Consider the following 26,849-nt stretch of genomic DNA (forward strand, 5'->3'; position numbering starts at 1 on the left):
ATAATTCGTGAAAGTTAAACTAGCATATTTGGTGAGCATACACGTTTATTTTAACATTGTAGGTATATTTTTTCAAGTCATTTTAAAGTGATACTATCTTTTCTTTAGAAAGTCCCCATTTCCCTCCTAAAATATTGGCATGCCTAACAGTTACAAGAACTTTTAGTTAAGACTTACTACAAGGGAAAGATTGTACTATTTCACTAAAATGTCTAAAATTTAATGCATTTTATATTTTTTAATGAGCAGCTAACATTGACAGAAGCATGAAGACTTCGCTGAACTACCTTGCACTCAAAACTGATGTTAAATACATAGCTTTTGTGATCCAACCCCACTACCTCACCCATACCCATACCCACACCCATACCCATACACACACACACACACATCACAGAATGAAATCTCTCTACTAGGAAAGGTTACTTCATTACAATTATGTCATTTCAGTTAGAAACTAAACTTGAAATTTCAACAGAAATGTATATTTTAAATACCAACTAACTCATTTTAATAATTAAGTACAATTAATCCATGTGAAGTAATGGGAAGCAGTATGGCATATGACTACAAAATGTGTGTTCTAGTCCCAGCTCAAATTCTAATTAGCTGTGTGATCTTGGATAAGCTATTTCACCCCCAAAGCCTTCAAAATGAGGAAAGCGTACCAGGTGAATTCCATCATCTGCTCAGTCGCTGCTCCAGAAACTCTAAGTCTACAATTACTTCCAAGCACTCCTTCGTTACAGTTGGTTCTACTGACTGCTCTAACCACTGCCGCTATCCCAGCACAAGACACTAATGATGTGAACGTTTGTCCCTCACCTCACCAAATGCACCAATTCCTGTTTCTATGTCTCCTATATCTAGCTCTTTTATCTTTACTCCTCCTTTCCTGAACCCCTTCAACTCCTTCCCACAACCCCAGGTTCCTAGCTCTGGCTTTCAAGGGAACTCAGTCCTTTATTAGCTATATCAATGTCATTTGGTTCTCAAGCACCGACTGCTGTTCCATTTGCAAAAAAATAACCTCATAATGAGTTAACTTCCTGGGATAGAATAAGATGTTTATAAAATCTTTGTAAGGTTTGACAGACCAGACTGAAGCAGGCAGCAAGCTGAAATTTAAACATTTTCACCAGGCAGCCAAATGGAACCTGAGAGAAATGTTGGTGCTATGCAGTTTAGAGAAGCAGGAGAACACAGCAGTAAAGAGCATGAACTTTGGAGCCAGACTGCCTGGGATGAATTCTGACTCTGCGTCTTGGATGCTGTGGCCATACCCAGATGGTCTCCTTCATAACCGAGACACTCCTTCCAGCTGTCAGCAACACCGCGAAGTCCCGTGCCAGGAAGAGCTCACGGCCAAAGAGAGCTGCTTCACTCCAGGCCACATCTCCTTCCCCAGAACCAGCCCACACCCAATGACTGGTCAGTATCAGGGTACAAATTCCCAGTCCTCTTGCTTCATTTTGGGAAAACTCTTAGAGAGGTCATCCCACTTCCAGGGTTCCCAGAAAGATCAGCTGAGGCCTCTGATGCAACATTTTGACAGTTCAACCTTCCCAGTTCTGCTTCCCTCACCCTTTTATAGATGTCTCAAAAAGCACTCCACAGTAAATTTCATCTCAGAGTCTGTTTCCAGGGAACCCAACCCTCAACAGTTGGTACCAGGATCAGTCAGAGGAATTGGGATCAAAAATGGGATGTTGGAACCGGATCATCTGCAGCCAGCTGGCAAGGAGGCCCCCATCACTGGTGGTTGTGGAATGTTCATAGATTGGCATGCAGTGACAATGCAATTGTTGAAACTTTCATCCATGTTGAATTGGGATGGGATATCAGTAAAATAGAACACACTACTGGTACAGTATTTCAGTCATTTGAGAGATTCCAAAGAAGAAGCAATTATAAGGACAATGGAATAGGATGGCTGTTGTGAGTGAAATCAATGCACTAGAAAAAGACAGTGAAATAATAAGAGTAATTAATCACCAATTAAAGGATAATGTGAACATCAGAAGGCTTTCTTGGCAACATATAAAGAGACTCTCACCTTCTGCAGCTGGGGAGCAGAAAAAGCTGAAGATCAGGCCTAAGACTTAATTATAAAGATAGCAGAGCACTAGAGAAGGTGGGATTCTCAATCCCGGCAAGTCTATTATGTGAAGGTCAGGTCCCAGGATGGAAAGGAGTGGGACCCAGAGACTTGGCATGGGGATACATGGATTGATGCTCTTGAAAACCTTATGTCACCCCAGATCTGCCTAAACCCTCTGGGCCTACATAAGTGGCCCACTCTTCTCGCTAAAGGCTAAAGGCTAGCTCTCTGCTTTGCTTGAAGACATTGCAGAGGCTTCTGCCTTGTAAGACGCCATGTGTCCCCCTCAGGATCTATCCCCAACTCCCCTCCTGGCCCCCAGACTTATAAGTAGGTTTAAGTTACAAAACAAACAGGAAGAGGATGTGGTGGGACTGCTAAGAGAAGAGTCTCTACCCTGAAATACTTGAAGAACACAGCCAACATGTATCAGCAAAGAGCCAAGACAGTATCTTTGGGACTGGATCCTGAAGGTGCACTATGTAGGTCCAGAAAACCCCCAGATGACAATAATCCATAGGAAGACCTGGAGAGCCCTCCAAAGAGAAATGTGCTGGTTAGAGGGGCACCAGTGGTGGCTGTCTTCTATAGACCAGGACAGGTAATAGGAGGATCTGTTATAGAATAAAGGTCCTAATAGTAATGAAAATAATTGGATCCCCAAATAATAGAGGCCTGGTGGCAGCACTTGACCATCAAAAGTAAGTTACAATTATTACAAGGAACAGCAAGGTAGGAGTGGCAGCTGGAGGGACTGGGTCTAACCAGCAGAGCGATAGAGATTATTAATGGGACATGGCAAGTCAATAGGGGCATTACTAAATTATACAAACAGAAGAAATCAAGGATGAATGATCCTTTGCTCCCTTTCCAGACCACAGACAGTTTTCAAACCTGAAATCCCCTGACTGAAGGAAAAGCTGAGTTGCCAGGAGGAACAACCCAATTGTATAAAGTAATGATTCCCCCATACCTTTGCCAGAGCAACCTAAGTCCATTTAATATGGTAACCATATAAAAGGAAAGGATACCCAAACTTTCTCAGGTTCTGAGGATCTGGGGACACAGGGTCTTAATTGACTTTGATGCCAGAGATCCAAAGTTATCACAGCCCTCCTATTAGAGTCAGGGCATGTGGGGAGGGGGATACATCAGATCCTGATCCAGGATCAGCTCGTAGTGCATCCACTGGGTCCATGGACCCACCCAGGGTTCATTCCATCTGCCCCAAATGTATAATCATAATGACTTACTTTGTTGGCAGAACCCTACATTGAGTCCTTGACCTGTGGGGTAAGATTTATATTACTGAAGACAACCAATTAGAACCCTCTGAAACTAGACCCTTTCTACCTACGAAAGGTAATATACTGAAAGCAATATTGTAACTTGGGTGAATGAGTTTAGGACCATCCTTAAGACCTAAAGGATGAAGGTATGATAGTTCCCATTTTACCCCCATTTAATTCCCCAAATCAGACTGATTCTGAAAGTGAACTACCTCAAACTCACCTACGCAGTACCCCACATTTATCAATGAATGGAGCCAGTTATAGCATATTACTAGAACAGAAAAATATGGCTGCATGTTCATTGTATGCAGCTGCTATTTGACAAATGTATTCTTTTATATTTCCAACATGGAGAAGGACCAGAATCAGTTTAGATTAATGTGGAATGGGCAATAGTACATACATACATCTTGTTACACAGCTTTGTTGACTCCCTTATTCTCTCTCATAATATAGTCTTAAGGACCTGGACCATCTGGACACTCCACAGAACATCACATTGCTAACATTGACAACATCTTGTAAATCAGACTGGATGAGCAAAAAGTGACAAGCATGTTGGAGACTTGGCTAAGACAGATGCACTCTAGAGGGTGAAATACAAACCCTAAAAAGATTCAAGGATTACTACACCAGTGAAGTTCCTAGTGGTCCACTAGCCTGGGACATACCTTCCAAATGAAGGGCAAATTCATGTATCTCATACCTCCTTTCACTAAGAAGAAACCCCTGCCTGGTAAGCCACTTTGGCTTCTGGAGACATTCCACATTTAGGAACATTGCTCCAACCCATTTACCAAGTGACATGGAAGCTGCTAGCTTTGAATCAGACCTAAGGCAGGAAAATGCTCTGCAACAGTCTTGGGTAGCCCTGCTGTTTCAGCCATACAACCTGGCAGACCCTATGGTATTAGAGGTATCTCTAATATGAAAAAATACTGTTTGGAGTCTATGGCAAACCCCAATAGGAAAACCATAACATAGACTTCCATGATTCTACAGCAAGTCCATGCCATCTGCAGCAGAGAATTATACACCATTCACAAAAAGAGCTCCTGGCATACTATCAGACCCTAAAATGAGTGCATGGCCATGGTGCGCCAAGCGAACGTGAAGATAGAATAGCACTGATCATAAGTTGAGTGCTCACAGCCTTACCAAGTCAGGCAGGCCCAGAAGCAATCCATTTTAAGACAGAAGTGTTGTATCCAGAATAAGGCATGAGCAGAATGAAAAGGAATCCTCCCAATGACAGAGTTTTGGGCAGTGCACCCAGTCATCCACTTTGTATGGAAAGAGAATTAGCCTGAAATAAGAATATATATGGACTCATGGGCAGAGTCAAATGGCTTGGCTGGCTGGGTGGGGGCCCAGAAGGAGAAAGAATAAAAGGTTAGGGGCTAGGAGGTCTGAAGAAAAATTATGTGGATAGATCTAAAGTCATGAACACAAAGTAACAAGATCTTTGGATCCCATGTTAATACACAGCAGAGTGTATCTATCATGAAGAGGCCCTAAACATCCAAGTAGAGAAAATAACTCAGCCACGTGCCATCAGTGAGCCTTGGTTACTGGCTAGCACACATGAACAGAGTAGCAGGAATTGAGCTATTGATAAGCTCAATAGCATGAGCTCCCACTCACCAAGGCTGATCTAACTTCTGCTACTGCCAAATATCTAACCTGCCAATCTCAGAGACCAAGGCTGAGCCCCTAATATGGCACCATTCTTGAGAAGACAAACTAGCCACTTGGTGTTAGACTGGTTATATTGGACCTCTTACACCGTAGGAGGTGCAGCAATTCATCTTAACTTGATACATATTACAGGTATGTGTTTGCCTTTCCTTCACTCAAGGCCTCAGCCAACACCACTACCCACGGACTTACAGAGTATTTAATCCACTAACATAAGATCCTGCATAATATCACATGGACCAAGGAACTCATTTTACAGCAAAGGAGGTGAGGTAGTGAGCATATAGGACCCACTGGTTTCATCATATCCCACAGCACCAGAATGTACTGCCTGACAAAGCAATGTGATAGCCTTTTAAAGGTGAAGCTGAGGAATCAACTTGGAAATGATACTTGGTGGAGATGAGACACCAACCTCCAGGACATAGTGTATACCCTTAATCAATTAATGTCATAAGGTGCTGTGCTTCCAACAGGCAGAATGCATGCAACCAAGGACGAAGAGGTAGAAGTAGGAATGACCTTATTTACCTTCACTCCCAGTGGCCCACTTGGGGAATTTGTGCTTCCCAGCTCCACAACTCTGGGCTCTGTGTCTCCAGAAGTCCTGGTTCCCAGAGGGGGAAACTTAGTCCCCACAGGACACAGCAATAATCCATTGAACTTTAAGATTAGGTGGCTGCTGGTGACTTCAGTCTCCTTGTGCCAAGTAACCAAAAACAAGGAAGGAAGCTGCCATCCTGACAGCAGCGATTCGCCCTTATCATCAGGAGGAAGTAGAGCTAATGTAACACAATGCGGACCGGAAGAAATTGTCTGACCCCAGGCAACACACTGAAATATTTTTTGGTACCATCTTGCTCAATTTTCATGTTAAACGGACAAAGGCAACAGACACAGCCTGAGAGGGGTTAGGGTAACAAGGGGTTCAGAAGCCTCGGAGATAAAGAGCTGAGTCAGTCCGGTGACCAAGGGAGGTGCTGGCCGAGGGTGAGAGGACGTGGCCTGAGTAGTAGAGGCAGCAGATGAGGAATGTCAGCTGCAGTCCCCAAACTAACTGCAGCAGCAGCAGGGCTGTAGTGCATCCACGGCTCTTCCCCATGTAAGTTTTTCCAGGAAGAGAGACCAACCAGAATCCTGGAGGAACATTTCCCAGATGGGATAAAGTTATTATGGGCAGCAAATGAGCCCAAGACACACAAGAGGTGGGCTGCAGAGGATGCTGGAGTGCACCATCCAGAAACCCCTTCCACCCCTAGGCACTCATTCCTTCTGCTCTTGGAAGGATGGCAGCTGAGTCTCTCTCCAGAAACTGCCCTCCGCCAAGGAGCTGCCTCATTCAAGGCTATGAAGCCACACTTCTTCAGTGTAGCCACATCTCTTAAATTAGTTTTTTCTTCATCAGGATGCGTCATTTATTGCTCATGTCCAATCACATTATTTGTTGGGATAAAATGAGTAAATCCTAGAAAGTCAATGTGCCGGTTTGAATGTATTGTGTCCCCCAAATGCCATTATCTTTGATGTAGTCTTGTGGGGCAGATGTTTTGGTGCTGATTAGATTTGCTTGGAATGTGCCCCACCCAGCTGTGGGTGATGACTCTGATGAGATATCCCATGGAGGTGTGGCCCCACCCATTCAGGGTGGGCCTTGATCAGTGGAGCCATATAAAACATGCTGACTCAAAGAGACTGAATGGAGTGCAACTGTGAGTGACGTTTTGAAGAGGAGCAAGCTTGCTAGAGAGGAACGTCCTGGGAGAAAGCCATTTGGAAACCAGAACTTTGGAGCAGACGCCAGCCACGTGCCTTCCCAGCTAACAGGGGTTTTCCGGATGCCACTGGCCATCCTCCAGTGAAGGTACCTGATTACTGATGTGTTACCTTGGACACTTTATGGCCTTAAGACTGGAACTGTATAGCCAAATAAACCCCCTTTTTATAAAAGCCAATCCATCTCTGGTGTTTTGCATTCCGCAGCATTAGCAAACTAGAACAGTCAATGTAGATAAGGTAAATTAATCCAGCAGACAGAAGACTCACAATGCTGCAGAAATCTCATCCAGTTCACTGAGAACCAGTCCTAAGTATTAGGTCTAGTTCAGTTTCCATGCCTTCACTTGTAAGAAATCAGTGCCTTTTTCTAAGTGCTTACTATGTGCTATGTGCTTTAAATACATGGTCTTTGATTCTCAAAATTACCTTTCAAAGACATTTTATTATCCCATTTTCTTGGAGAATAAAATGAAGTTCAAAGCAGACAGCTTATAAGACACAGAGCCAGACTCATGTCTATCTGTGCTTTTTCCATTTCCTGTCTCTTGCTAATTTTTTTTTTTTAAGTTATATTGGTTTCTTTATTTTTCAAGTTAGAGAATAAACAGAATAGACTAAAAAGTTAAAATACTGCTATGGTCTCAAATCAGTTACCCAATTTCTTTGGATACAATGAAAGATGTGTGAGCCTTATAAAGACAAATTAAAGACAGTCAACTTGAGACATTTAGGAAACAAAATCAATCTCATATTATTTCAGCTAATGTACAAAATTCATAGCTTCATATTCTGACAGTAAAAAGTGACATTGACAGAAAGCATGGTTTTTACATGCAAAGATAAGATCTGTCTGGTACTAAATTACTGCATAGAGGAGATATTAACTGTCTTACCATATTATAATGTTTATGGTAGATGTTTCAATGGCTGCACTGCTTTTCAGAGAGCTGTAAGATCATAAAAGATTAAAGACATAAAGACAGGCCTTCTTACTGTTACACTGGGACATGCCCAATTCCTGAAGCAGTCAACATCCATTTATGGGGATGCCATGGAGGTCATTTAATTTTATCCTTTAACAAATTTTACTTTTATTGTGTGCTAGGCATTTTAGTGAGCACTTTGCAGCGAGCAAGACAGATAAGGCCTCTGTGGTTAACTCATGAAGCTTATAATGGCAGGTTACCTGTGAGGAGTGCTACAGAAGAGATTTATTATGCAATGCTCACAAGCTATAGGAGTTTCTGAGAGGGGGTTAACATAGTGATGAAGTGGGGAATTTAGGTGGTCAAGGAAGGCTTCCTAAGGATGTGACTTTTTTAAGGAACAAGTAAGAGTTTAGCAGGGGGAAGGAGGACCATGGCGGACAGAACAAGGCCAGCACATGCCAAACAAAGAGGAGAACCAGAGTAAAGGCCCGGAGATGGGAAAGGAGATGGTACCTTCAGGGAAGATGAAGGGGACAGGGGCAGTTCCTTGTTACAAGGTGGGACTGACAGGCAGAAACGATTAAGCAAGGATTTGGGACTTGATCTTACAAGCAATGCGGAGCCATTAAAGGTTTAAGCTTAAGTAATATAATCAGATCTGTGTTACAGATGATTTTGGAAGAAAGCAATTATCAAAGGGAATGCCAGGTTCTAGCTGACAAGTGATAGGAGACTAAAAAGAACATGTATATTGTGAAAGATAATTGTGAGATATTTGGGTTCCAGAGCCTTGTCTGGCAAAAGAAGAACACAGCAAAGTGAGTTTCTACTTGGACAAAAGAATTTTGATACATTAAAACTTACAGTCCTAATGAATTTTTAACAATCCTAAGTGTTTCTTTGCATGCAACCAGGGCTTGCTGAGGACTGATTTTCCTCAATCGGGTCAACAGGAATGACTTTTCCTAAATATTTCAGCCAAACCCCAAAACGGTCTGCCATTTATAGGTGAGAAATATTATCAACTAATTTGTGAAGCTGATTGCTACTTATATTTTTATCATGAATGATTATCATTTCTTAATCAAGATTCTAGATTTATAAACACATGAAATTATTTAAACTGTTAACATTTACACTAGTTAATCCATGAAAAACTGAAACAGTAAACTTTTATACATTATCTGCCATCATCTAATCATTATCTAATATATTATACGTAGAATAAAATTCTAAATGCTTTATTTTCAAATGGCTCCTGCTAGTAAGTCATAATCGACTTAATCTCATTGAAATTAATAGAAATCGAAAAACAAAGAAAAAATAAGAATTCTGCTTCTAGTATGGCTGAATATGTTCCTACCAAAACCTACCATCTTATATGGAACAACTATAATCTCTGGATAAAATAGGAAAAAAAAACAAAACCTAAAGACTCTGGGGACTGAATGGGCAGACAGGTTTTGGAAAGGAGTCAAAAATTGGAAGAAGTGACCATCATAGAGTGAGTTTCCCCTTTTTATGGAGTTTTGGGTCCTTTCTTTCTTCTTTTAGGCTATTAGGACAGCTCTCCATGCAAGGTGGCTAAAACTCCAACATTAATACCTGAAGAACTTCAGGGCAACCACAGTCATTAGAATGTTAGAAAAGTGAAAGCTCTTTGGACAAGCCCCAAAATCAGTGTACGAACTCTGTCCAAATCTCTAACTGACCCCTGAACTACACGTGTATGGGGCCAACTGCAAACAGCCCACTAAAAAAAAAAAAGAATTGAACTGAAATTTGCACTGATATCCAAAGTCTACAATTTGAGTTCAGCCAAGTTAACTGCCTGCTAAAACAAAAATATTAACATTATTTGCAAAACTATAAAAGAACCCAGAGTCTCCATACATAAGTCACAATGTTCATGGTGCAAAAATTATTCAACACATTAATAATTAGGAATATGTAATCCATTTTTAAGATAAAAAGACAATTACAGAGGCCAACCCAGTTGCTAGAAATCACAAAGATTTTAGGGTATTATAACTGTGTGAGATAAAGGAAAACACTCTTGTAAGGAACTGAAGAATAGGATCTATCAACAGAGAAATAGAAATTGTAAAACCGAACAAAGTAGAAATTCTATAAATGAAAAATAAAATATCTAAAATACAAAATTCGTTGAATGGGCTTAACAGCAGGATGGAGATGTCTGAGGAAAGAGAAAATGAACTTGAAAACAGAACAACAGAAACCATCCTATCCAAAGAACAGAGAGAAAAAATACCGAAAAGAAAATGGAACAGCACCTCAAGGTCTCAGATCAAGAGCTTTAACATATGTGAGTTTGGAATCTTAGAAACAGAGAGAAGAAAGAATGAGGCAGAAAAAAATGCTTGAAAATAAAATAGCAGTCTTTGGAAAAGATCTCTTTGTGGGATAAGCTTAACTTTCTCATTTAAAAAAGGAGGAAAGAAATAAAAAAATAGTTATAGTCACAAATTAAAAAAAAAAAAAGTGGTAACTGTACCTGATAAGCTAAAATGCATTTAGAGAAGTAATAGTAAAATAGCCTAAAGGTATTGTGAATTTAGATAAGTAAATAATTAAACTCCTCTGAATATATGGTAAAACTGAATATTACCATGTTCAAAAAAAAAAAAAAATAGTATCTTTCTTTTAAAAATGTACTAACATTCAAGACTCAAGGTAAATTTACCCATTTCATTTGTTATTTGGAGAATGCTGTAATATACATATGACCTATATTTTTAATGCCAGCAAGCAAATTTCTTAGAGTACTATCAAGCACTAATTTATAAATTACCCACCTGTCACTTCCTTCTTTATGCTGGACATGGCCAGAGGAAATGGAAGTGGAACCAACGTAAGCATGACAATTAGATTCTACACAAGAAAAATGCCACATAAAAATTCTTGTAAGATGAGTCCAGGAAATAAAGCATCTGCCAGCACTGAAATACTGTGTTTTTGTTTATGCATTATGGAGCAAAACAGCCTTTGTATTACTTCTAACAGTTTCATACTTAAAATAATCTATCTTCAAAGGAGAGTAAACAGTGCATAAACTGAGATTGCTCCCTACCTCATAACTTGGATCTCATATAACAGACATAGCCCAATCTCTATGTAAACAATAACCTCCTCTGTGTTTCCAAATGCAGAAACCAAGAGGAGTAGACAACATGAGACTAGACAACCGACTAGACAACTGTTCCAAATCAAATAGCATTTAAGTCCATTTACAGTAAGGCTTAAAAAATATTTAATCACTTGAAAATCTATTCATAACAATGACTAATTTTACACAGTTCATTTAAATGAAGCACAAAAGAACTTTCAGAAAATCTGAACAAAAGAGCTTTTAAAATGAAGGTGGAAGACAGTCCTTTGTACTGAACTGAACTGTCATATTGTCTTCAGTAATTAATTAAATTGATATTTGGGGGGGGGGGTTCTCCCTATTTAATATCCTTGGGAAAGCAAAGCTGTACTACAGGCTTTCCTTGCTTTTTGCCACAACACATTCCCCAAAAAGCAACATGTGGACTGTATTTTCTTGTCTGAGGATTTATCATGAAATAAACCAACAATGTCATTAAGGAATGATACGACAATTAAAAATTACCATGGTCACCAAATAGAGCCGAGAGGCTATCCCGGAGATTTCTCTTATGCAAGCTCCAGCTAGACATCCCAAATGGCCACAGTATGCCATGCCCTTACCAAAAGTAGTCCCCAAATACCTAGGTCCCTACCTGAGATTCTATAAAAGATTCACTCACTAAATTTTTCTTTCAGAAACTTAAATCCACATAATGTTCCTATGTCAGACAAGTTCTAAAACCCAGAGGCAACAGCCTCTTGAAGAACAACAATCAGATGCAGCCCCCTTCTCCATACTGTCAACACCCCCTTTCAACAGGAACAAGTTAGGGTGCTCACTGCCTAGACACCCCTGAAGATGCAGAAAGAGATTAAGTGAGAGGAAGGGGTGGCAACAAACAAGATAAGATTTAACAAAGGTCTATGAATACTGAAACTTTATATAAATATATATATATATATTTTTAAATGTTGGGGTGTTGGTGTAGCGGGAAGGAGGTAAATGACCTGGTGGAACTGCACCCTATAACATTCTTTGAAATTTGCTTTATAGCTACTCATTGAATTGTGCTTTGAAAGTCTTCACCTTTCTGTATATACCCTACATTGCATAACAAGGAAAGAACTGAAACTGTGGAACTGTAACCCATAACAATTTTTTAAATTACCTATATAACTGCCTGTTGAGCTGTACATGAAAAGTTAACACCTTTCTGTATGTATGTTATATTTTACAATAATGGAAATAGCTGAAGTTGTGGAACTGTGACCCATGACATTCTTTGAAATTTGTTCTGTAACTACTCGTTAAATAGTACTTTGACAGATATCACTGTTATGTATATATGTTAAAGTTCACAATTAAAAAATGCATTAAAAAATAAAAATTACCATGATCACTTAAAATACAAAAACGCATGCTTGAGTTTCTATAAAGTGAGTATAATGAAAACATTTATTTGATAATATAAAGAATTTCTGTATATCAAGTATACACATAGCATATAAAAATAAAACTGACTTTATAAATTTTATCTTGATATTCTAATTATAATAACATCTTACATGTTTCTTATTTCCATACGCAAAGTACTTTTGAGGAATGCTTTGTGTTAGTCAGCTTTCTTAAAGGAGATATCCAAATAAATTTTAATTGATGTCCCTTTTTCTGTTATAAATTTCCTAAAGTAAATGAAATAGTCAAGACCATTCAATGACTTTGTTCTATAATTAGCTGCTAGCTCCACAAGGTCATTAAAGGTCACTACTAATGATACTGTTCCTTTTTAATTAAAGGGAAACTCAAAGCATCCTTCTTCCCTTCACCACACTTCTATCCCTGAATAGGAGGGAGAAGCTCTCAGAACAATCAATTACAAACAGGAAGAAATCAAAAATCAGCCATAAGCCTAGGAAGTCCAAGTGTGTCTCCTTCACTTGAATCACGTACTTCTCTTCAGACCAGACTCCAAGACAAATCCTAGTGGTTCTTCTTTCTCAGGAAATATCCTTGACCTTGGGTATAGAGAAGGGCCTAGGGTAATGGATGTCATGAGGGCAGGTATGACCAGAGATGAAGAACCACAGAAGAATGTTAGAAAACAGGCTTCTGGGGTTGCTCTGGTCTGCACATTAAGCAAAGAGGGCCAAGGCATCCTGAAGACTCACACAACCCCAATCTAGCTGTCCAGAGTAAGAACAAGACCGAACTTGGTACCAAAGTCCTAGATAGTAATTAAGACAGTGCATTTTCCTGGACTGTCAACTGAGTTTCAGGATCACGTTTCTGGTGACATAACCTGGCCAGTCAGTGAGATTTTTAAAACAAGGGCCTAACCCAACATTTCTCGCTTTCACTCTCTTACCCCTTCAGTTTAATCAAAACTTAAGGGAAGACACACATAATAATGTTTTCAGGGAGTCTGCCATGTGTCAGGCAGGGTTCTATGCACTGGATATGCATCATCTCATTTAATCCCCACAGCAAACCATCTAAGTAGATCCTATTATCATCCCCGTTTTACGGATGATAAAATCGAAGCTTAGAAAGATTCGGGAATTTGTTCTGGGTCAAGCTACTAAGTGGCAGAGCTGAAATTCAAACCAGGTCTGTGTGGCTCCATAATGGAAGCTTTTATCTACTAGCTCACTCTTCCTCGGACCAAATCGAAGACACATGGACGTAATGAGAACTAGCAACACTCTTCCATTCCTCTCTGCCACATACTTCACAAGTGGGCTATCGCAGATTTGCATTTTTATGGGAAAGGGGTAAAACATGTAATGAAGTTAAGAGCCGAGGTTTTTTAAAAGGAAATTCAAAATAGAATGTTAATAAAGAAAGCTACAGTGCCCTTACTGCATACACATAGCTGGGTTTGTATGCCCAAAAACCTGTAAAAAGTAAAAGGTAAAAGCAGCAAAATTATTTAAACAGTACTGAAGACAAATGAATTTTTGAATCTTCAATAGAATAACCTTGACTGAAGTATTTCTTCTCATATGAAAGATAGCAATCAATGTTCTGCATTACCTACAGGATGCAATATTAAGAAATGGGCAATAATAAATCCTATATGTCATTTCTTATACTTTAGCAACTACATTTTCTTTATAACTTCTTGACACTAATAGATGTTCAAGAAGACCACTTTTGCTCAAGAGCTAAACAGGACACTAAATCCATCATCAAAGGATACCAGACACTCAGTAAGACAGAAGCACAGATTTCCAGAATCCATATTCAAGAGGGAAGGAGCCTGTAGCATGTAACCAGGTCTGGGTAGACACAGGCTTAAAGGTAGCAGACACCAATCATTACAGGGTACTGAGGAAAAAAGGTGAGCAAACAGGGACACAATGCCCACAGACTTAATTTGTAAATACTGCAAAAGATGGAAGGGGTGTGTTATAGGCTAAATAGAAAGAACAAGTAAAGAAAGAAGAGAAAGGGGACGATTGATAAGCAATGTCAGAGAAGATGGAAGAGATGAAATGGGGCACGGGTGGAAGAGTTTGATTTGGACAGAAGAATCATTTATTCCTTAAGGACTGGATATTGCAGATATAGGAGTGTCTAATGGCGGCAGGCAAAAACACAAACAAGTTGTCACCTTCTGGCCCCTGCTGAATAGGAGCCATGATTATCTGAAAAAAGCAAAGAGAACAAAACATGATGCTTAAAGAGGGTGAAGTTGTGGGAGAGATACCGAGGTGAGTTCAATAAGGCATTGAGCAGGGGCATGCAACAAAATTGCCTGGCAGTGTTGAGAGCCCAGTGGATACCAAACAGTTAGAGTAAAACCAGTTCATAATTGGAATTACTGGAGCAGGCGAGGAGTGAAGAAGGAAGGCAGATGGACAGATTGATTCACTGTCTGTGATACAAGTCAGGTATGGCAGTGCGGTGGTTAACGTGGTGCATAGAGGAATCTCAGCTGAGCAGGGAAGGGACTGAAGCAAGGAGAGGGCTGACAGACAAGGGGAGAAAATAAAGAGAAAGGAGCCTAAAAAGGAAAACCTGGACTCAAAGAGTAAATGTAAATCAAATAAAAAAAAAAACTGAGGAAGTTATAAAACTAGAAGACTGTGATAAGAGAGTGGGATACAGGTGAAAGAGGCAGAGCGGTCCTAGATGACCCCAGGCTACAAGGTATGGCTGTGGGTTTCTGGAGTTAATAAAAGACATCAAAAAGAAAAGACATCAAATCTGTGTCTGTAGGGGAGACAGAAGAGATAAGCAATGCAAGTCAGTTCCAAAGGATCAATGATAAAACATATTGAGTAAATAAATGCTACAATATAATTAACACACACGGAACAAAATACAAAAATTAAAAAGTAAAAACGTTGTCTAGCTGTAACCATTACTACCATATTATTTTTAACTGTGTAGTTCTTTAATACAATTCAACAAAGTTATTGACCTTTTAATACATGTAATTGAGGATACTAGGAACTACAGGGAATTTGAATATAGGTAAATTGCAGCCCCTGTCCTCAGGTACTTAGAATCCTGTGTGTTATTAATACAAGTAAACCTGTAACTGTAGCATCACAATGAATACTAAGAGCTAGACAGAACTCAGAAAACACTCAGGGGAAGGAATGGCACAATTTGAGATACACCTACAATCTCTCCAGTTTGAAGGGTATGCAATAGTAAGTGAGGAGTGATGATGGACAGAACCAGGGGGACGATGGTGGGTGTAAAATAAGGGATGTATGTAAGAAATACTAAAGGTTGTGGCAACCTTTATGGAGAATCAAAGATGACACTAAGATTTGAGGAAACACCTCTTTCCGTAATAAAATCTCTTACTTCCAAAGCTTCCACCAGGAGAGCTTCTTGGGGAAAAGAGCCCAGGCTGTTGCTAAGAACCACCTTACCTCAGGATCTCCTGCTGCTTCCTGCCACCATCACCACACAGACCTCAGGGAAAATGTCGCTCACCCCGGACCCTTGGCCCAAAGCCCCGAAAATAACCTCTTAAATCAGACCACCCCCTAGGGAGCATTCTAGGTTTTTCGTTTTCACCCCCATAGTACAGCTGACACAAAGCTAACACATTTAGAAAAATTTTACTGAAGGTAAGGGGATTAATGAAAAGGAAATAATATCGGAAGACATCCTGAATCAGAAACAAGATACAAGTCCTGGCCAGTCCATGAGGCCCAGTAGGAGTCAGGCCTTCCCATGTCTTAGCCTCTTCCCAGATGGCAGATCCCCCCTTCAGTGTTCACTGCCGGGGCACCGCTAGACATACAGACTCCTCCAAGTTCAGACCAAGAGGTCGAACAAAAAAGCACAAGTCAGATGCTCTCTCCCCAGTTTGAAATCTCAAAACCTGCCTTTTACCCAAATGATTGATAAGGGAAATGACCTTCTCCTTTACCCTTCTAATTCTTAGCAATGCAAAATGCAACCGCCCCAGCAAACAGCAAACGCACACTGGGAGACACATAACAAATGCATCCACACACATCTATAGAAAGCAGACATAAAACAAAAAAGAAAGTTACAAAAATTAGCTGGTTAACGAAAGTTAAACAGCAACAAAAAAAAAGAATAGTGGCAGGGAATTGAGTTCAATTTGGGAACAGTTATATTTGAGATGTCAAAAACACATCCTGGCAGAAATCCATACCAGTTAGCAAAATGTTAACCTGGAGCATACAAGGGAGGTTGACCCTGGAAGCATGGGGTGAAATTGAAGTTCTGGGAATACAGAAGAAGAAAGGAGAGAAAGGAGAGAAGAGAAAGGAAGACAGAGCTTTGGAAATGCCTCTATACCACTCTGAGTGTGGGGTGGCACAAGAAGAAAGGAGTAATGGGCAAGAGAGAGACAGAAAGCAATTGTAGTGACACAAAAGCAGGGAAGAAGATGGGTTCAAGAAAAAGGGGGTGGGAAGCAGTCCAATATGCTGCTGAGAGTATGAGGGAGATTAAGGCTGGGAAAAGAAATTGGATTTGACAATCAAAGGATTATTGATAACTTTTGAGAGACAGAATCTAGCAAAGCGGTGGGGGGGGGCTGATTACAGGTGAATCTATCAGCAAGTAGAGGCAGGGGCATATGTCATCCATACACATCCTGACAGTGAAGGGAAGGAGGTGGCAGCCACCATAGCTAGCACAGGGACCTTGACTGTTTTGTTCACCTGCTGCATCCCCAGCTCCTAGAATATCCCTGGCATGTAATAGGTACTCAGTAAGTATTTGTTCACTGAATGTTGTTTATTCACTAAATGTTGTTGTTTGGCTAAATAAATGAATTACTATATTATATAATATCAACTATATTATATAATATATTAAGGCAATATGAAAGAACAATCTTCTCGTTATTGCATGTTTGTAATCTGAGTAGGAATCCTGCCGTTATTTTGTTTTAAAATCTGGTTGTAAGATAAAGCCGTCAAGCACAGCTCACACCACTGGATGTAGTATGCAGTAGAGGGTGGAGATCTTGCCTAGAGTTTGAAGTTAGTCTTTTTGACAGTGATCTGAGAGGAAAGGGAATCTCAGGTCAGACACTAGAACTGGGGGGGGAAACCCTGGTTATCTGTAGAGTGGAAATCTTTCTCTGTCTTGCCCATGAAAGAGTCAAGAGATACTGCAAAGAGTGCCTGAGAGGTGGGTTGTTAAGATGGGGCTCTCCAAACGGGGGCAAGCCAGGGAGAAAGAATTAAGAAATCCAGGCAAGTGCCCATAAAATCCAGGGCTATCAGCTGCCAATCTCAGGCTGCCAAATGGTTCCTGTACTCTATCAATTCCTTTGCTCTGCTCCACCTTTAAAGTCTTTGGAATGTTCCAATCTAGACATGGAATATAAAAGAGTCCAGCCAGCACAGGGTAGGTGGGGGTAGGGCAGTATGGTGGCAGCAGGAGCAGCAATAATGGCAGAAGAGCCCCAAGGATTAATGATATGGAGCAACCTGTAGACACCTTGAAGATTCAACAATTTGTTTAATTAGATGGTATTTCAGTTTGCTAATGCTGCCATTTTGCAAAACACCAGAAATGGATTGGCTTTCATAAATAGGGGGTTTATTTGGTTACACAGTTATAGTCTTAAGGCCATATAGTATCCAAGGTAAGGCATCAGCAATCAGGTACCTTCACTGGAGAATGGCCAATGGTGTCCAGAAAACCTCTGTTAGTTGGGAAGGCACACGGCTGGCATTTGCTCCAGAGTTCTGGTTTCAAAAGGGCTTTCTACCAGGATGTCTGCAGCAGCAAGCTCCTTCTGTCTGAGCTCTTATATAGTGCTCTAGTAAACTAATCAAGGCCCATGCTGAATGTGCAGGGCCACACCTCCATGGAAATTATCTAATCAGAGTTATCACCTACAGTTGGGTGGGTCACATCTCCATGGAAACAATTAATCCAAAGGTTCCAACTTAATCAACACTAATACGTCTGCCCCCACAAGACTGCATCAAAGAACATGGCTTTTTCTGGGGGACATAGTATTCTCTTTAAGGAGAATCTAGGAATGAGTTTTTTTTTCCTGTGGTGTTTTACTTTGTTTCTGTTTGTTTTTTACAAAGGAGACTTGAGCAGATATGAAGTCTAAAGGGGAAAAACAGGTACAAAGCAACAGAAGGAAGGTACAGTTACAAAGAACTGACAAAATAAAAGAAACAAAGTCCTAGAAGAAAGGAGAGGCCATGAGATCCAAAGGCTAGAAGGAGAGATTAGTTTTTACAAAGTGGTATTAAATGGAGAGAGAATGAGAGAGAGAGAGAGAGAGAGAGAGAGAGAGAGAGGTGGGGGGAAGGGAGACTAGAGAGATAGAAAGGAGACAGAAGATGCTCTTGTGAAGCTTGCCTGGAAGTTAGGAGACACATCTCCCACAGGGCATATAGAATCAGAAGGAATTTCACACTATTGCAGTGGAGAAGCCAACAGAGGGCACAGTGAGAAAGAGGGTTTCTGCAATCTTGATGAGAGAGAGGGTTTCTGCAATCTTGAGGGAGTTAAATTGCAGGCATTTCCAGAAATTCTAATAAGCACAATTTAATACCATCTGCAGCAATACTTGGCAACCTGGAAAGATTTTTCCAGTTGTTGGAGGTATAGTCCTACACTTGAACCAAGTTCAGGTCACCATAACGGATCCACCAAATACCGAGTCATAACAATGGGATAAACTCACACCTCATGGCAGAACCAACTGTAAAGACAGGTTCCCATAAAAGGAGTCATAATTAATCCACCTTGCTTACTTTCCTTCAAATAGCACCAAGTTGAACTATTTTCATCCAAGATCCTTAGGGTCTTAGACAAGGAAGAAACCTTGGAAGTCATCTAGTCCAACCTCTCATCTGTAATTGACTGCATGTTCAGAAACCCATGGCAGAAACTGTTGGTGCACACTGGACATGCTTGCCTCCTCCACATCCCAGCCTCCATTGTAGTACAATGCCAAGTGCACCGGAAGCATGGGCAATGGGAGGTTGGTGGAAGATGGTAGGTCACTCCCAGGCCTGGCCCTATCCTGGATGGAGAAGGACAAGCCAAGCTGTATCAGACTTTTTTTGAGAGATACATAAACTTTGATTGTTAGTCACTGATTTTTATGGATTTGTCTGGTGTAGCAATTGGCATTTATAATTCACATGCCTCCTTTTAACAACTTAGCAATGAGTTCCCAATCACATTCAAGAAAAGGATGGAGATTATAATTATTATCCTCAGACCCAAAAGATTAAAAACATAGAAATAATCAAGAAACACATTTTTACAACATAGTAGCTCCTCACTTATCTAAAGATTATTATTTTAGACCTAATTTGTAAGGTTAAAGCCTCAACCCTCTAAATGCAAGCCAGGAAGTAAGAAGAGATTTAAAACAACCCAGTCTGCCAACAAAATTAAGCTTTAGAGCTTCACTCATAAGTTAGCCCCTCAGGTTCTAATTACTATTTACTCCAGTTCTAACAATCTTGGAAATCTGGTTTGTTATCTCACATCAGATAAGAAATAGGAAATTGCAAGCAGTTAGGAGTGGTGCTAGAAGGAGGCACATGAGAAGAACAAAACAAAACATTCTGAACATTCTGAAAGTAAAGATCAGAACAACTCTAAAAGGCAACACACCGGAATAAAAAAGCAGAGTAGTGTCCCATTTCATAGGAGACCATTCCGCCCCACTACTCCTCCGAGTCCTGAAGGCAACACTGGCAGAAGCTCAGCTCACAACTGATGCTACAATGACTTGATGTCCTCAACCAACCTTTGTAAGTTTCTGAAGAAGGTAGGAAAAGGTGGAAGGAATCTCTGGAAACGGTTACCCAAAACGGTTTCAGTGTTTAAAGGAATAAAAATTCATCTGAAAAACTCATTTATGCCATTTATTTCCTTAGAATGCCACTTAATGATGCAAAAAAAGACATATTGCCATGGCATACTGTTTGGCTTAGAATAAGTCATTCCTCCCAAACTGATCTGGGTGCAAATATCCATCCGGAGGAAGGAAACCAGGCCTCCATAAGCAAAATGGAGAACCTTACAAATCATGCAGTCCAATATCCTGGCAAAGATTACCTTGGTCAGAGAACATACATTCATCTTGCTGTAGAGGAGGAACTAGAATCCTTGTGCCCTGCTCTCGGAGCCAGGACACAGCCATACACATTACAGTTTTCCTTCCCTGGATACACCCCCCCCACACACACACACACACACACAACTCTTCCCATGGCCTTCCAGTTGATCCACAGGCCCCAAGCACTCACCTGCAGAAAACAGTGTCCAATTGGGGCATGTTCCTCAAGAGTGGCATTGTATACCTGCCTCCAGAAGATGGGCTCGTTGTCATTCACGTCATCCACGGTGATGCTCACCTGGCAGGTGGCAGAGAGCGGGGGTTCCCCGAGGTCCTGGGCCACCACACTCAGCTCCACTGCCTCCTGGACCTCTCGGTCTAGAGTCCGGATGGTGCTGATCATGCCACTTTCAGGATCGATGGTGAAGGACGGTCCACACTCCACCGTGGGCGACGGAGCCTCTGGGCTGCAGCGAGCCGGGGGTTGGACCAGCGCATAGCGCAGCCTCGCGTGGTCGGTGCCAGCTTCGTCTGCATCGGAGGCACTGACCCACACGACCGCGGTGCCAGGGGCTGCGGCCTCGGACACTGAGGCTCGGTAGTGCTCCTGGCTGAAGACTGGTGGCTGGTCGTTAAGGTCGGTGACCCAGAGCAGTAGTATCTCCTCGGTGCTCAGCGGCGGTGACCCCGCGTCCGTGGCCACCAGTCGTAATTCATACAGGTCACGGCTCTCCCTGTCCAGGGGTCCCTCTACACAAAGGAAAAATATCCCTGGAGGGCCGCCGGACCGCAACGCAAAAGCTCCCTCTCCGCCCTCTAAGGAAAGGGAGATGTCCCCGCCTCCGAGACCCACGCCAAGCTCCCCCGTGGCCTCCTCTTCCTCCTTAGGGTTGCCGTCCGCGTCAGACACCGAAATGCGAGCCACGTAGTCGCCTGGCCGGGCGCCCTCGGAGACACGGGAGCCGCCGCCCTCGGTAAGGAAGAGCAGGTGAATGGCGGGTGGGTTGTCATTCACGTCCAGCACGGCGATGGACACCCGCACGGTGGCGACCTCGGGCTCGGCACCACCATCGCGGGCCTCTACCACCAGTTGGTGCCAGGCCTGAGCCTCGCGATCCAGCGGCCTCTGCACCCGCACCACGCCGCTCAGCTCCTCTACCGAGAAGTAGGCCGCGTCTCCCAGGGGCCCGCTGTCGCTCTCCGTCCCCGGAGCCTGCCGGGCGCGCAGGCTGTAGCGCACATGGCCATTGCGCCCCAGGTCTCGGTCAGTGGCGCGCACGCGGCAGACCTCAGCGCCCGGCAGGACGTCCTCGCGCACGACAGCGCGGTATTCGGCCTGTTCAAAGATCGGCGGGTTGTCATTCTCATCCAGTACGCGGAGCTCCACTCGCAAGCGGCCGGTGCGCCGTGGGATGCCGCCGTCCCACGCCTCTATCTGCAGCTCGTGCGCCGCTGCCGTCTCTCGGTCCAAGCGCCGCAACAGCACCAGGTACAGGGGCTCCAGGGGTGATGAAGAATCGGGCAGAGGCGGTGGCAGTGGCCCCAGGGTTCCGTAACGCAGCTGGAAAAAAGGTCCAGCGATGTCCTCTGGGAGGTCGGACGTTGGCAACAGCGTGTAGCCCTGTATGCTGAACAGCCCGGCGTCGGGGTCCTGGGCACCTGGCAGGCGGAAGGCGGTACCTGGCGGGCTGAGCTCTGAGACGTCGAGCTGCAGGAAGTCGCGGGGAAAACGGGGAGAGTGGTCGTTCACGTCGTTGACACGGATCTCCACCTGCACGACGGCGCCCAGCAGCGTGGCCGCCACGAAACTGTAGTGGTCCCGCCGTTCGCGGTCCAGGATCCGCGCGGTGCGTATGATGCCGGTGTCCGGGTGCACGTGGAAGTCGTCCAGCAACGGGGAGTCGTCGGAGTCCTCGGACAGAAAGAAGCCGCCCCCCTCCTGCTGCTGCGCGGCCGCAAGCCCGGCGCGGATGTCGCCGACTAGAGTGTCCGGGGGGAGCCCTTCGTCCACGGAAAGGCTGAGGTTGGACACCTGGGCAGACGAAACCGAGGCCAGCCACAGCCACGCATGAATGAAGAGCCGAAGCAGGGAGCGCGGCGGCAGCCCGCGGGGTAACCCTCTCCTCTCGGGGAGCAGGAGGCGCTTCCCAGCGGGAGCCCCCTGGTGCTGTCGCCCTTCGCCCATCCTCCGCCCAGAAGGGCTCATTCCGTCGCCAGCTCCTTCGGAAGGTTACCGGGTAACTGCCAGCTTGTGGCGGAATTGCAGAAAAATCGAGAAGCCTCTTCAGTGTCTCAGCCAAAGAAGAAAAGACTTTGTTTGTCAAACAAACCAACAGACCCAGGAGTTCTCGAGATTACATCTGCAACTGGTGAAAACGTCCTCTTCCCACAGCTCACGCTGAGAGTGAAGATCTAGCTGCCTCTGCCGCTGCAGCCACCTCTTCAGCCCCTGGATTTCTTTAAACGAGTCTCATCTCTTTTTTTTTCTCTCTCCGTTTATTCCTTTCACATCTGTTCCTTGTTCTGCTGGGCTGGTTGTTTCCCCTGATAAAGTCAGGTGCATTATTTCTTTTGCCAAAAAGGAGGAAATTATTTAAAGCGCGCACACACACGGAAAGGATGGGGGTCGGGCCGGGGAAGGGGTGGAGTAAGGCCGGGAGTGAGGGCGCGGGGCCGGAGAGAAAGAGGAAGGGAGGGGCGGCTTGGGCTGCGGCCGTGTCGGCTGCTCGGGGGCGGGGGGTTGGGGTGGGGTGGGGACCCCGTGGTGTCTCGGGGCGCCGAGGACAGCGCAGCGCCAGGTTCGACCCACTCCGCGCTGCCTCCCCTCCCCGCCGTGTGACGCGGTGCACACGAGGGCAGATTCTAACCTGCGAGCCTCTGCTCTGCAGAACGGCGCGTTCGCTGCTGGGCCAGGGACGGAGGAAAAGGGCAGCTGCCAGAGAAAGAACGTGGAGATTTGGATGGCGGGGCTGGTGGGGGGCACGCAGCCCGGCCTGTGCCCAAGCTTTTCGTGCAAAGTGGCGATGGGTGGAAGGTGGCGAGGGGAGCATCGTTGCCACCCTTTCCGCCGCTCTGTCCCCTAGACGGTCTCTCCAAGTGGCCTGACGTTTGGCTCCGGCTGAACGCAGAGGTTGGGGGTTATAATCACTTTGGGAAGCCAAACTTGTGTTCTCCATTTGGAGGGAAAAACTCGTCCCCAGCGGAAGGACAGATGGAATCAAAGGCCTATGCACAGCTGGGGCCAGGATGACTGCAGGGCGCGGGGGGTGGGGGTGGGGACAGCGGGGTAAGGCAGAACTTGGAAAAACCTTTGAGAAAACCCGAGAAATCTGTGACACACATGGTGCAAACCTGGCTTTATTATGCGGCGCTACTACTCGGCTACGTGTGAGCTTCTTTTCACTCCCCTCTGCCACCAGGAATGACGACAATAGATTCAGCTTGCGAACCCTTTTTATGCATTCAGCGCCATCACAACACTTCCAGGACGTTTTATGACGCTGATTTATGGGCAGAAAGACGTGTGGCAGAGGCCCGACCACCTCCCAGTGCTTGATCACAGCCCCTAAGCAAGGAAGTTTGTAGGCCTACTGATACCACTTTCAAAACTAGCTTATATCTCAGCTGGAAGAAAATGCCAGTAAATCGTCATGGTCGCAGGTTTCCCTCAATTATCCATAATAATCAGTAAAAATTGATAAATGGCCTGTAATAAAGAACACCCGAATAAGGACTCTCTTCCCTCTTAAGAATGACTGGTCATATTTAACAAATGTTTTCTGCAAATTTGCATTTAGGCCAGAAGGGAGAATTAATTTCCTAGATACTTTCCTTTCCTTCAGGGAGAACCAAAAGCCCTGCACAGTGATTCATTGCAGTAGAAAGAAGGTGTCTTTTAAATATACAAATAGAGTTATATATAACTGCTAATCCACAGCGATGGCTTCATCTATACCTCTGACAAAATAATTAAAATTTTATTTTATATCAATTACATTGCATGGAAATTGAGACATTATTAGAAAAGGTCCATTTTTTGTTCACTGATGAAGTCCCCTTACCATCAAGGAAACTCATTACTAGCAGTTTTCTTTTACCTAACCTCTAACTAGGATGCTTTCTCCTTTATAAGTTAATTTTCAACTAAGCATGTGTCCCCCTGCTAAAACCTGCCAATATATTCCCACTATACTTGGATTATGATAGGACTCCTTCAAATAGCTCAGGACCTACCAAGCGTGGCCCTACCCACCTTTCTCTCCTGTCTCAAACAACCACTCTGGAGCCTGTCACCATGTCTTCCATCTGTCTTGATATCTGTGAAACTCATGCTTTTGCATTGTTTAGAATATTTCTATGCCTGGGAGTTCTTTCTTCTGCTTTGCAAAGTTCTCTCTTTCTCACTCAGTTCTCAACTCAAAACACCATTTGCTGTGACCTCTCTCACATACACCTACTGCCTTCCCCACTACGTGGGACCTGACTCCTGGGGATGAGCTTGGACCCAGCATCAGGGGATTGAGAAAGCTTTCTTGGACTGAAAGGGGCAAGAGAAATGAAACAAAATAAAGTTTCAGTGGCTGAGAGATTTCAAACGGAGTCAAGAGGTCATTCTGGAGGTTATTCTTATGCATTATACAGATATCCCCTTTTAGTTTTTAATGTATTAGAATAGCTAGAAGGAAATACCTGAAGCTGTTGAACTACAACCCAGTAGCCTTGATTCTTAAAGACGACTGTGTTAACTATATAGCTTATGTGGTGTGACTGCATGATTGTGAAATTGTGAAAACCTTGTGGCTCACACTCCCTTTATCCAGTGTATGAATAGATGAGTAGAAAAATGGGAACAAAAATTAAATGAATAATAAAGGAGATGGGGGGTGGGATGTTTTGGGTGTTCTTTTTCACTTTTTTAAATTCTTATTTGTTTTTTGTTTTTTTTTTTTTTTTGAGTAATGAAAATGTTCAAATATTGATAGTGGTGATAAATGCACAACTATATAATGGTGCTGTGAACAATTGATTGTAGACTGTGGATGATTGTATGGTATGTGAGTATATCTCAATAAAACTGAATTTAAAAGAAAAAAAAAAAAATCTGCTTAAAGAGACCTACCCTGACTGTCCTACCTCCGGTAGCTTCTCCACTACAAGCCCTGTGTCCCCATATTATATTTCCTTCATAGATCCTATCAGTACCAGAAATTATTTTATTCGTTTGTTGTAATCTCAACATTTTTATGCAGTTTAAGCACTGCTTTATCCCAGCATTTAGAACAGTACCTAGTACATAACAGTCTCTAGTCACCAAATATGTGTTGAATGGGTGGATGATGATTGTTTGAACTGATGGAAATGTCTGTTAAAGGAGGGATGTGAAGCCAAAACTCAAAATTAATTGGCCATGAGATTACCTGTGGTGGTGAATTATATATTTGCAATCCTATTCATTGTAATCATTGTATAGGGCTTCTTGTTCTATCAAATTATTTTGCAAAATGTATAGTTATTGAATATTTACTTGAGTCTAAAAATAAAGGGAAAACAGCTGATTTTTCTGCATCTTTCACTGACACATTCTTTATAAATAGTGGTTTAGTCTAGAAAAAAATGGAAATCAGGAACTTCAAACATCTATTTTCCGATTAGTTTTTAGACTTTGTCATTCAAGCAAGTGCAATGCAAGTTCTCCTGCTAACTTCAGAGTACCCTTTGTTGAATGCCCTAAGCAACATTCTAGAATTGAGAATTCAGCTTGGTGGAATAAAAGAAATAAAGGCATTTATCAAATATGAAAAAAAAATTTTTTTAGATAGAACAGGAACCAACAGCCTGCCAGAAATGAACTTTCAAGTCTGACCCTTCTCAAGGAAGCATCATGGTAACTGCCAAGAGTCCTGGCTTTGAAGCCATGCAACCCTAGTTCTGCTTTATGACTTTTGAAAAGTTATTTAAATCCACCTCTGCAAGTTGGGGATGATAATATATTTAACTTACAGGGATGTTATGAACCTTAAATGAGATAATGTATGTGGAGTAGCACACAGAAGGCATTCAATAAATATTTCTTCCCTTGCCCCCTATTGTTGATGTGATAAAATGTTTTAGGAGTAGAAGTATTTTGAGATTCTCCATAATATCAAACTTAATCCCCAAGGGTGTGTGGAAGGAGAAGCTGTAAAACTCTCCACCATCATGAACAGAAACTGTCATAAACAGGAAGGTTCAGGGCAGATCTTCACAAGGTATGCTTAAGTAGCTCAGGAAGTCTATCTTCAAAGATGTCTTCTCCAGACTGTAGATAGTCCTAACCTTTGTAATATGGTTAATGTAAATAATGTAAATAGTTACTATATGTACAAAGCATCCTATTTAATCCCCACAT

The 26,849-nt window shown here is 42.8% G+C and overlaps 1 protein-coding gene across 1 annotated transcript in view; it reads right to left on the reverse strand.

Moving 5' to 3' along the window:
* Positions 1 to 22,848, reverse strand: part of DCHS2 (dachsous cadherin-related 2) — a 275,014-nt gene extending 252,166 nt beyond the window's left edge. The window contains 1 exon segment of the mRNA XM_037830862.1: positions 20,652 to 22,848. Coding sequence (XP_037686790.1) covers positions 20,652 to 22,667 — 2,016 coding nt within the window. The 5' untranslated portion in view covers positions 22,668 to 22,848.
* Positions 22,849 to 26,849: the final 4,001 nt, after the last annotated feature.

This window comes from Choloepus didactylus, chromosome 3, assembly GCF_015220235.1.
Source record: "Choloepus didactylus isolate mChoDid1 chromosome 3, mChoDid1.pri, whole genome shotgun sequence".
Lineage (NCBI taxonomy): Eukaryota > Metazoa > Chordata > Mammalia > Pilosa > Megalonychidae > Choloepus > Choloepus didactylus.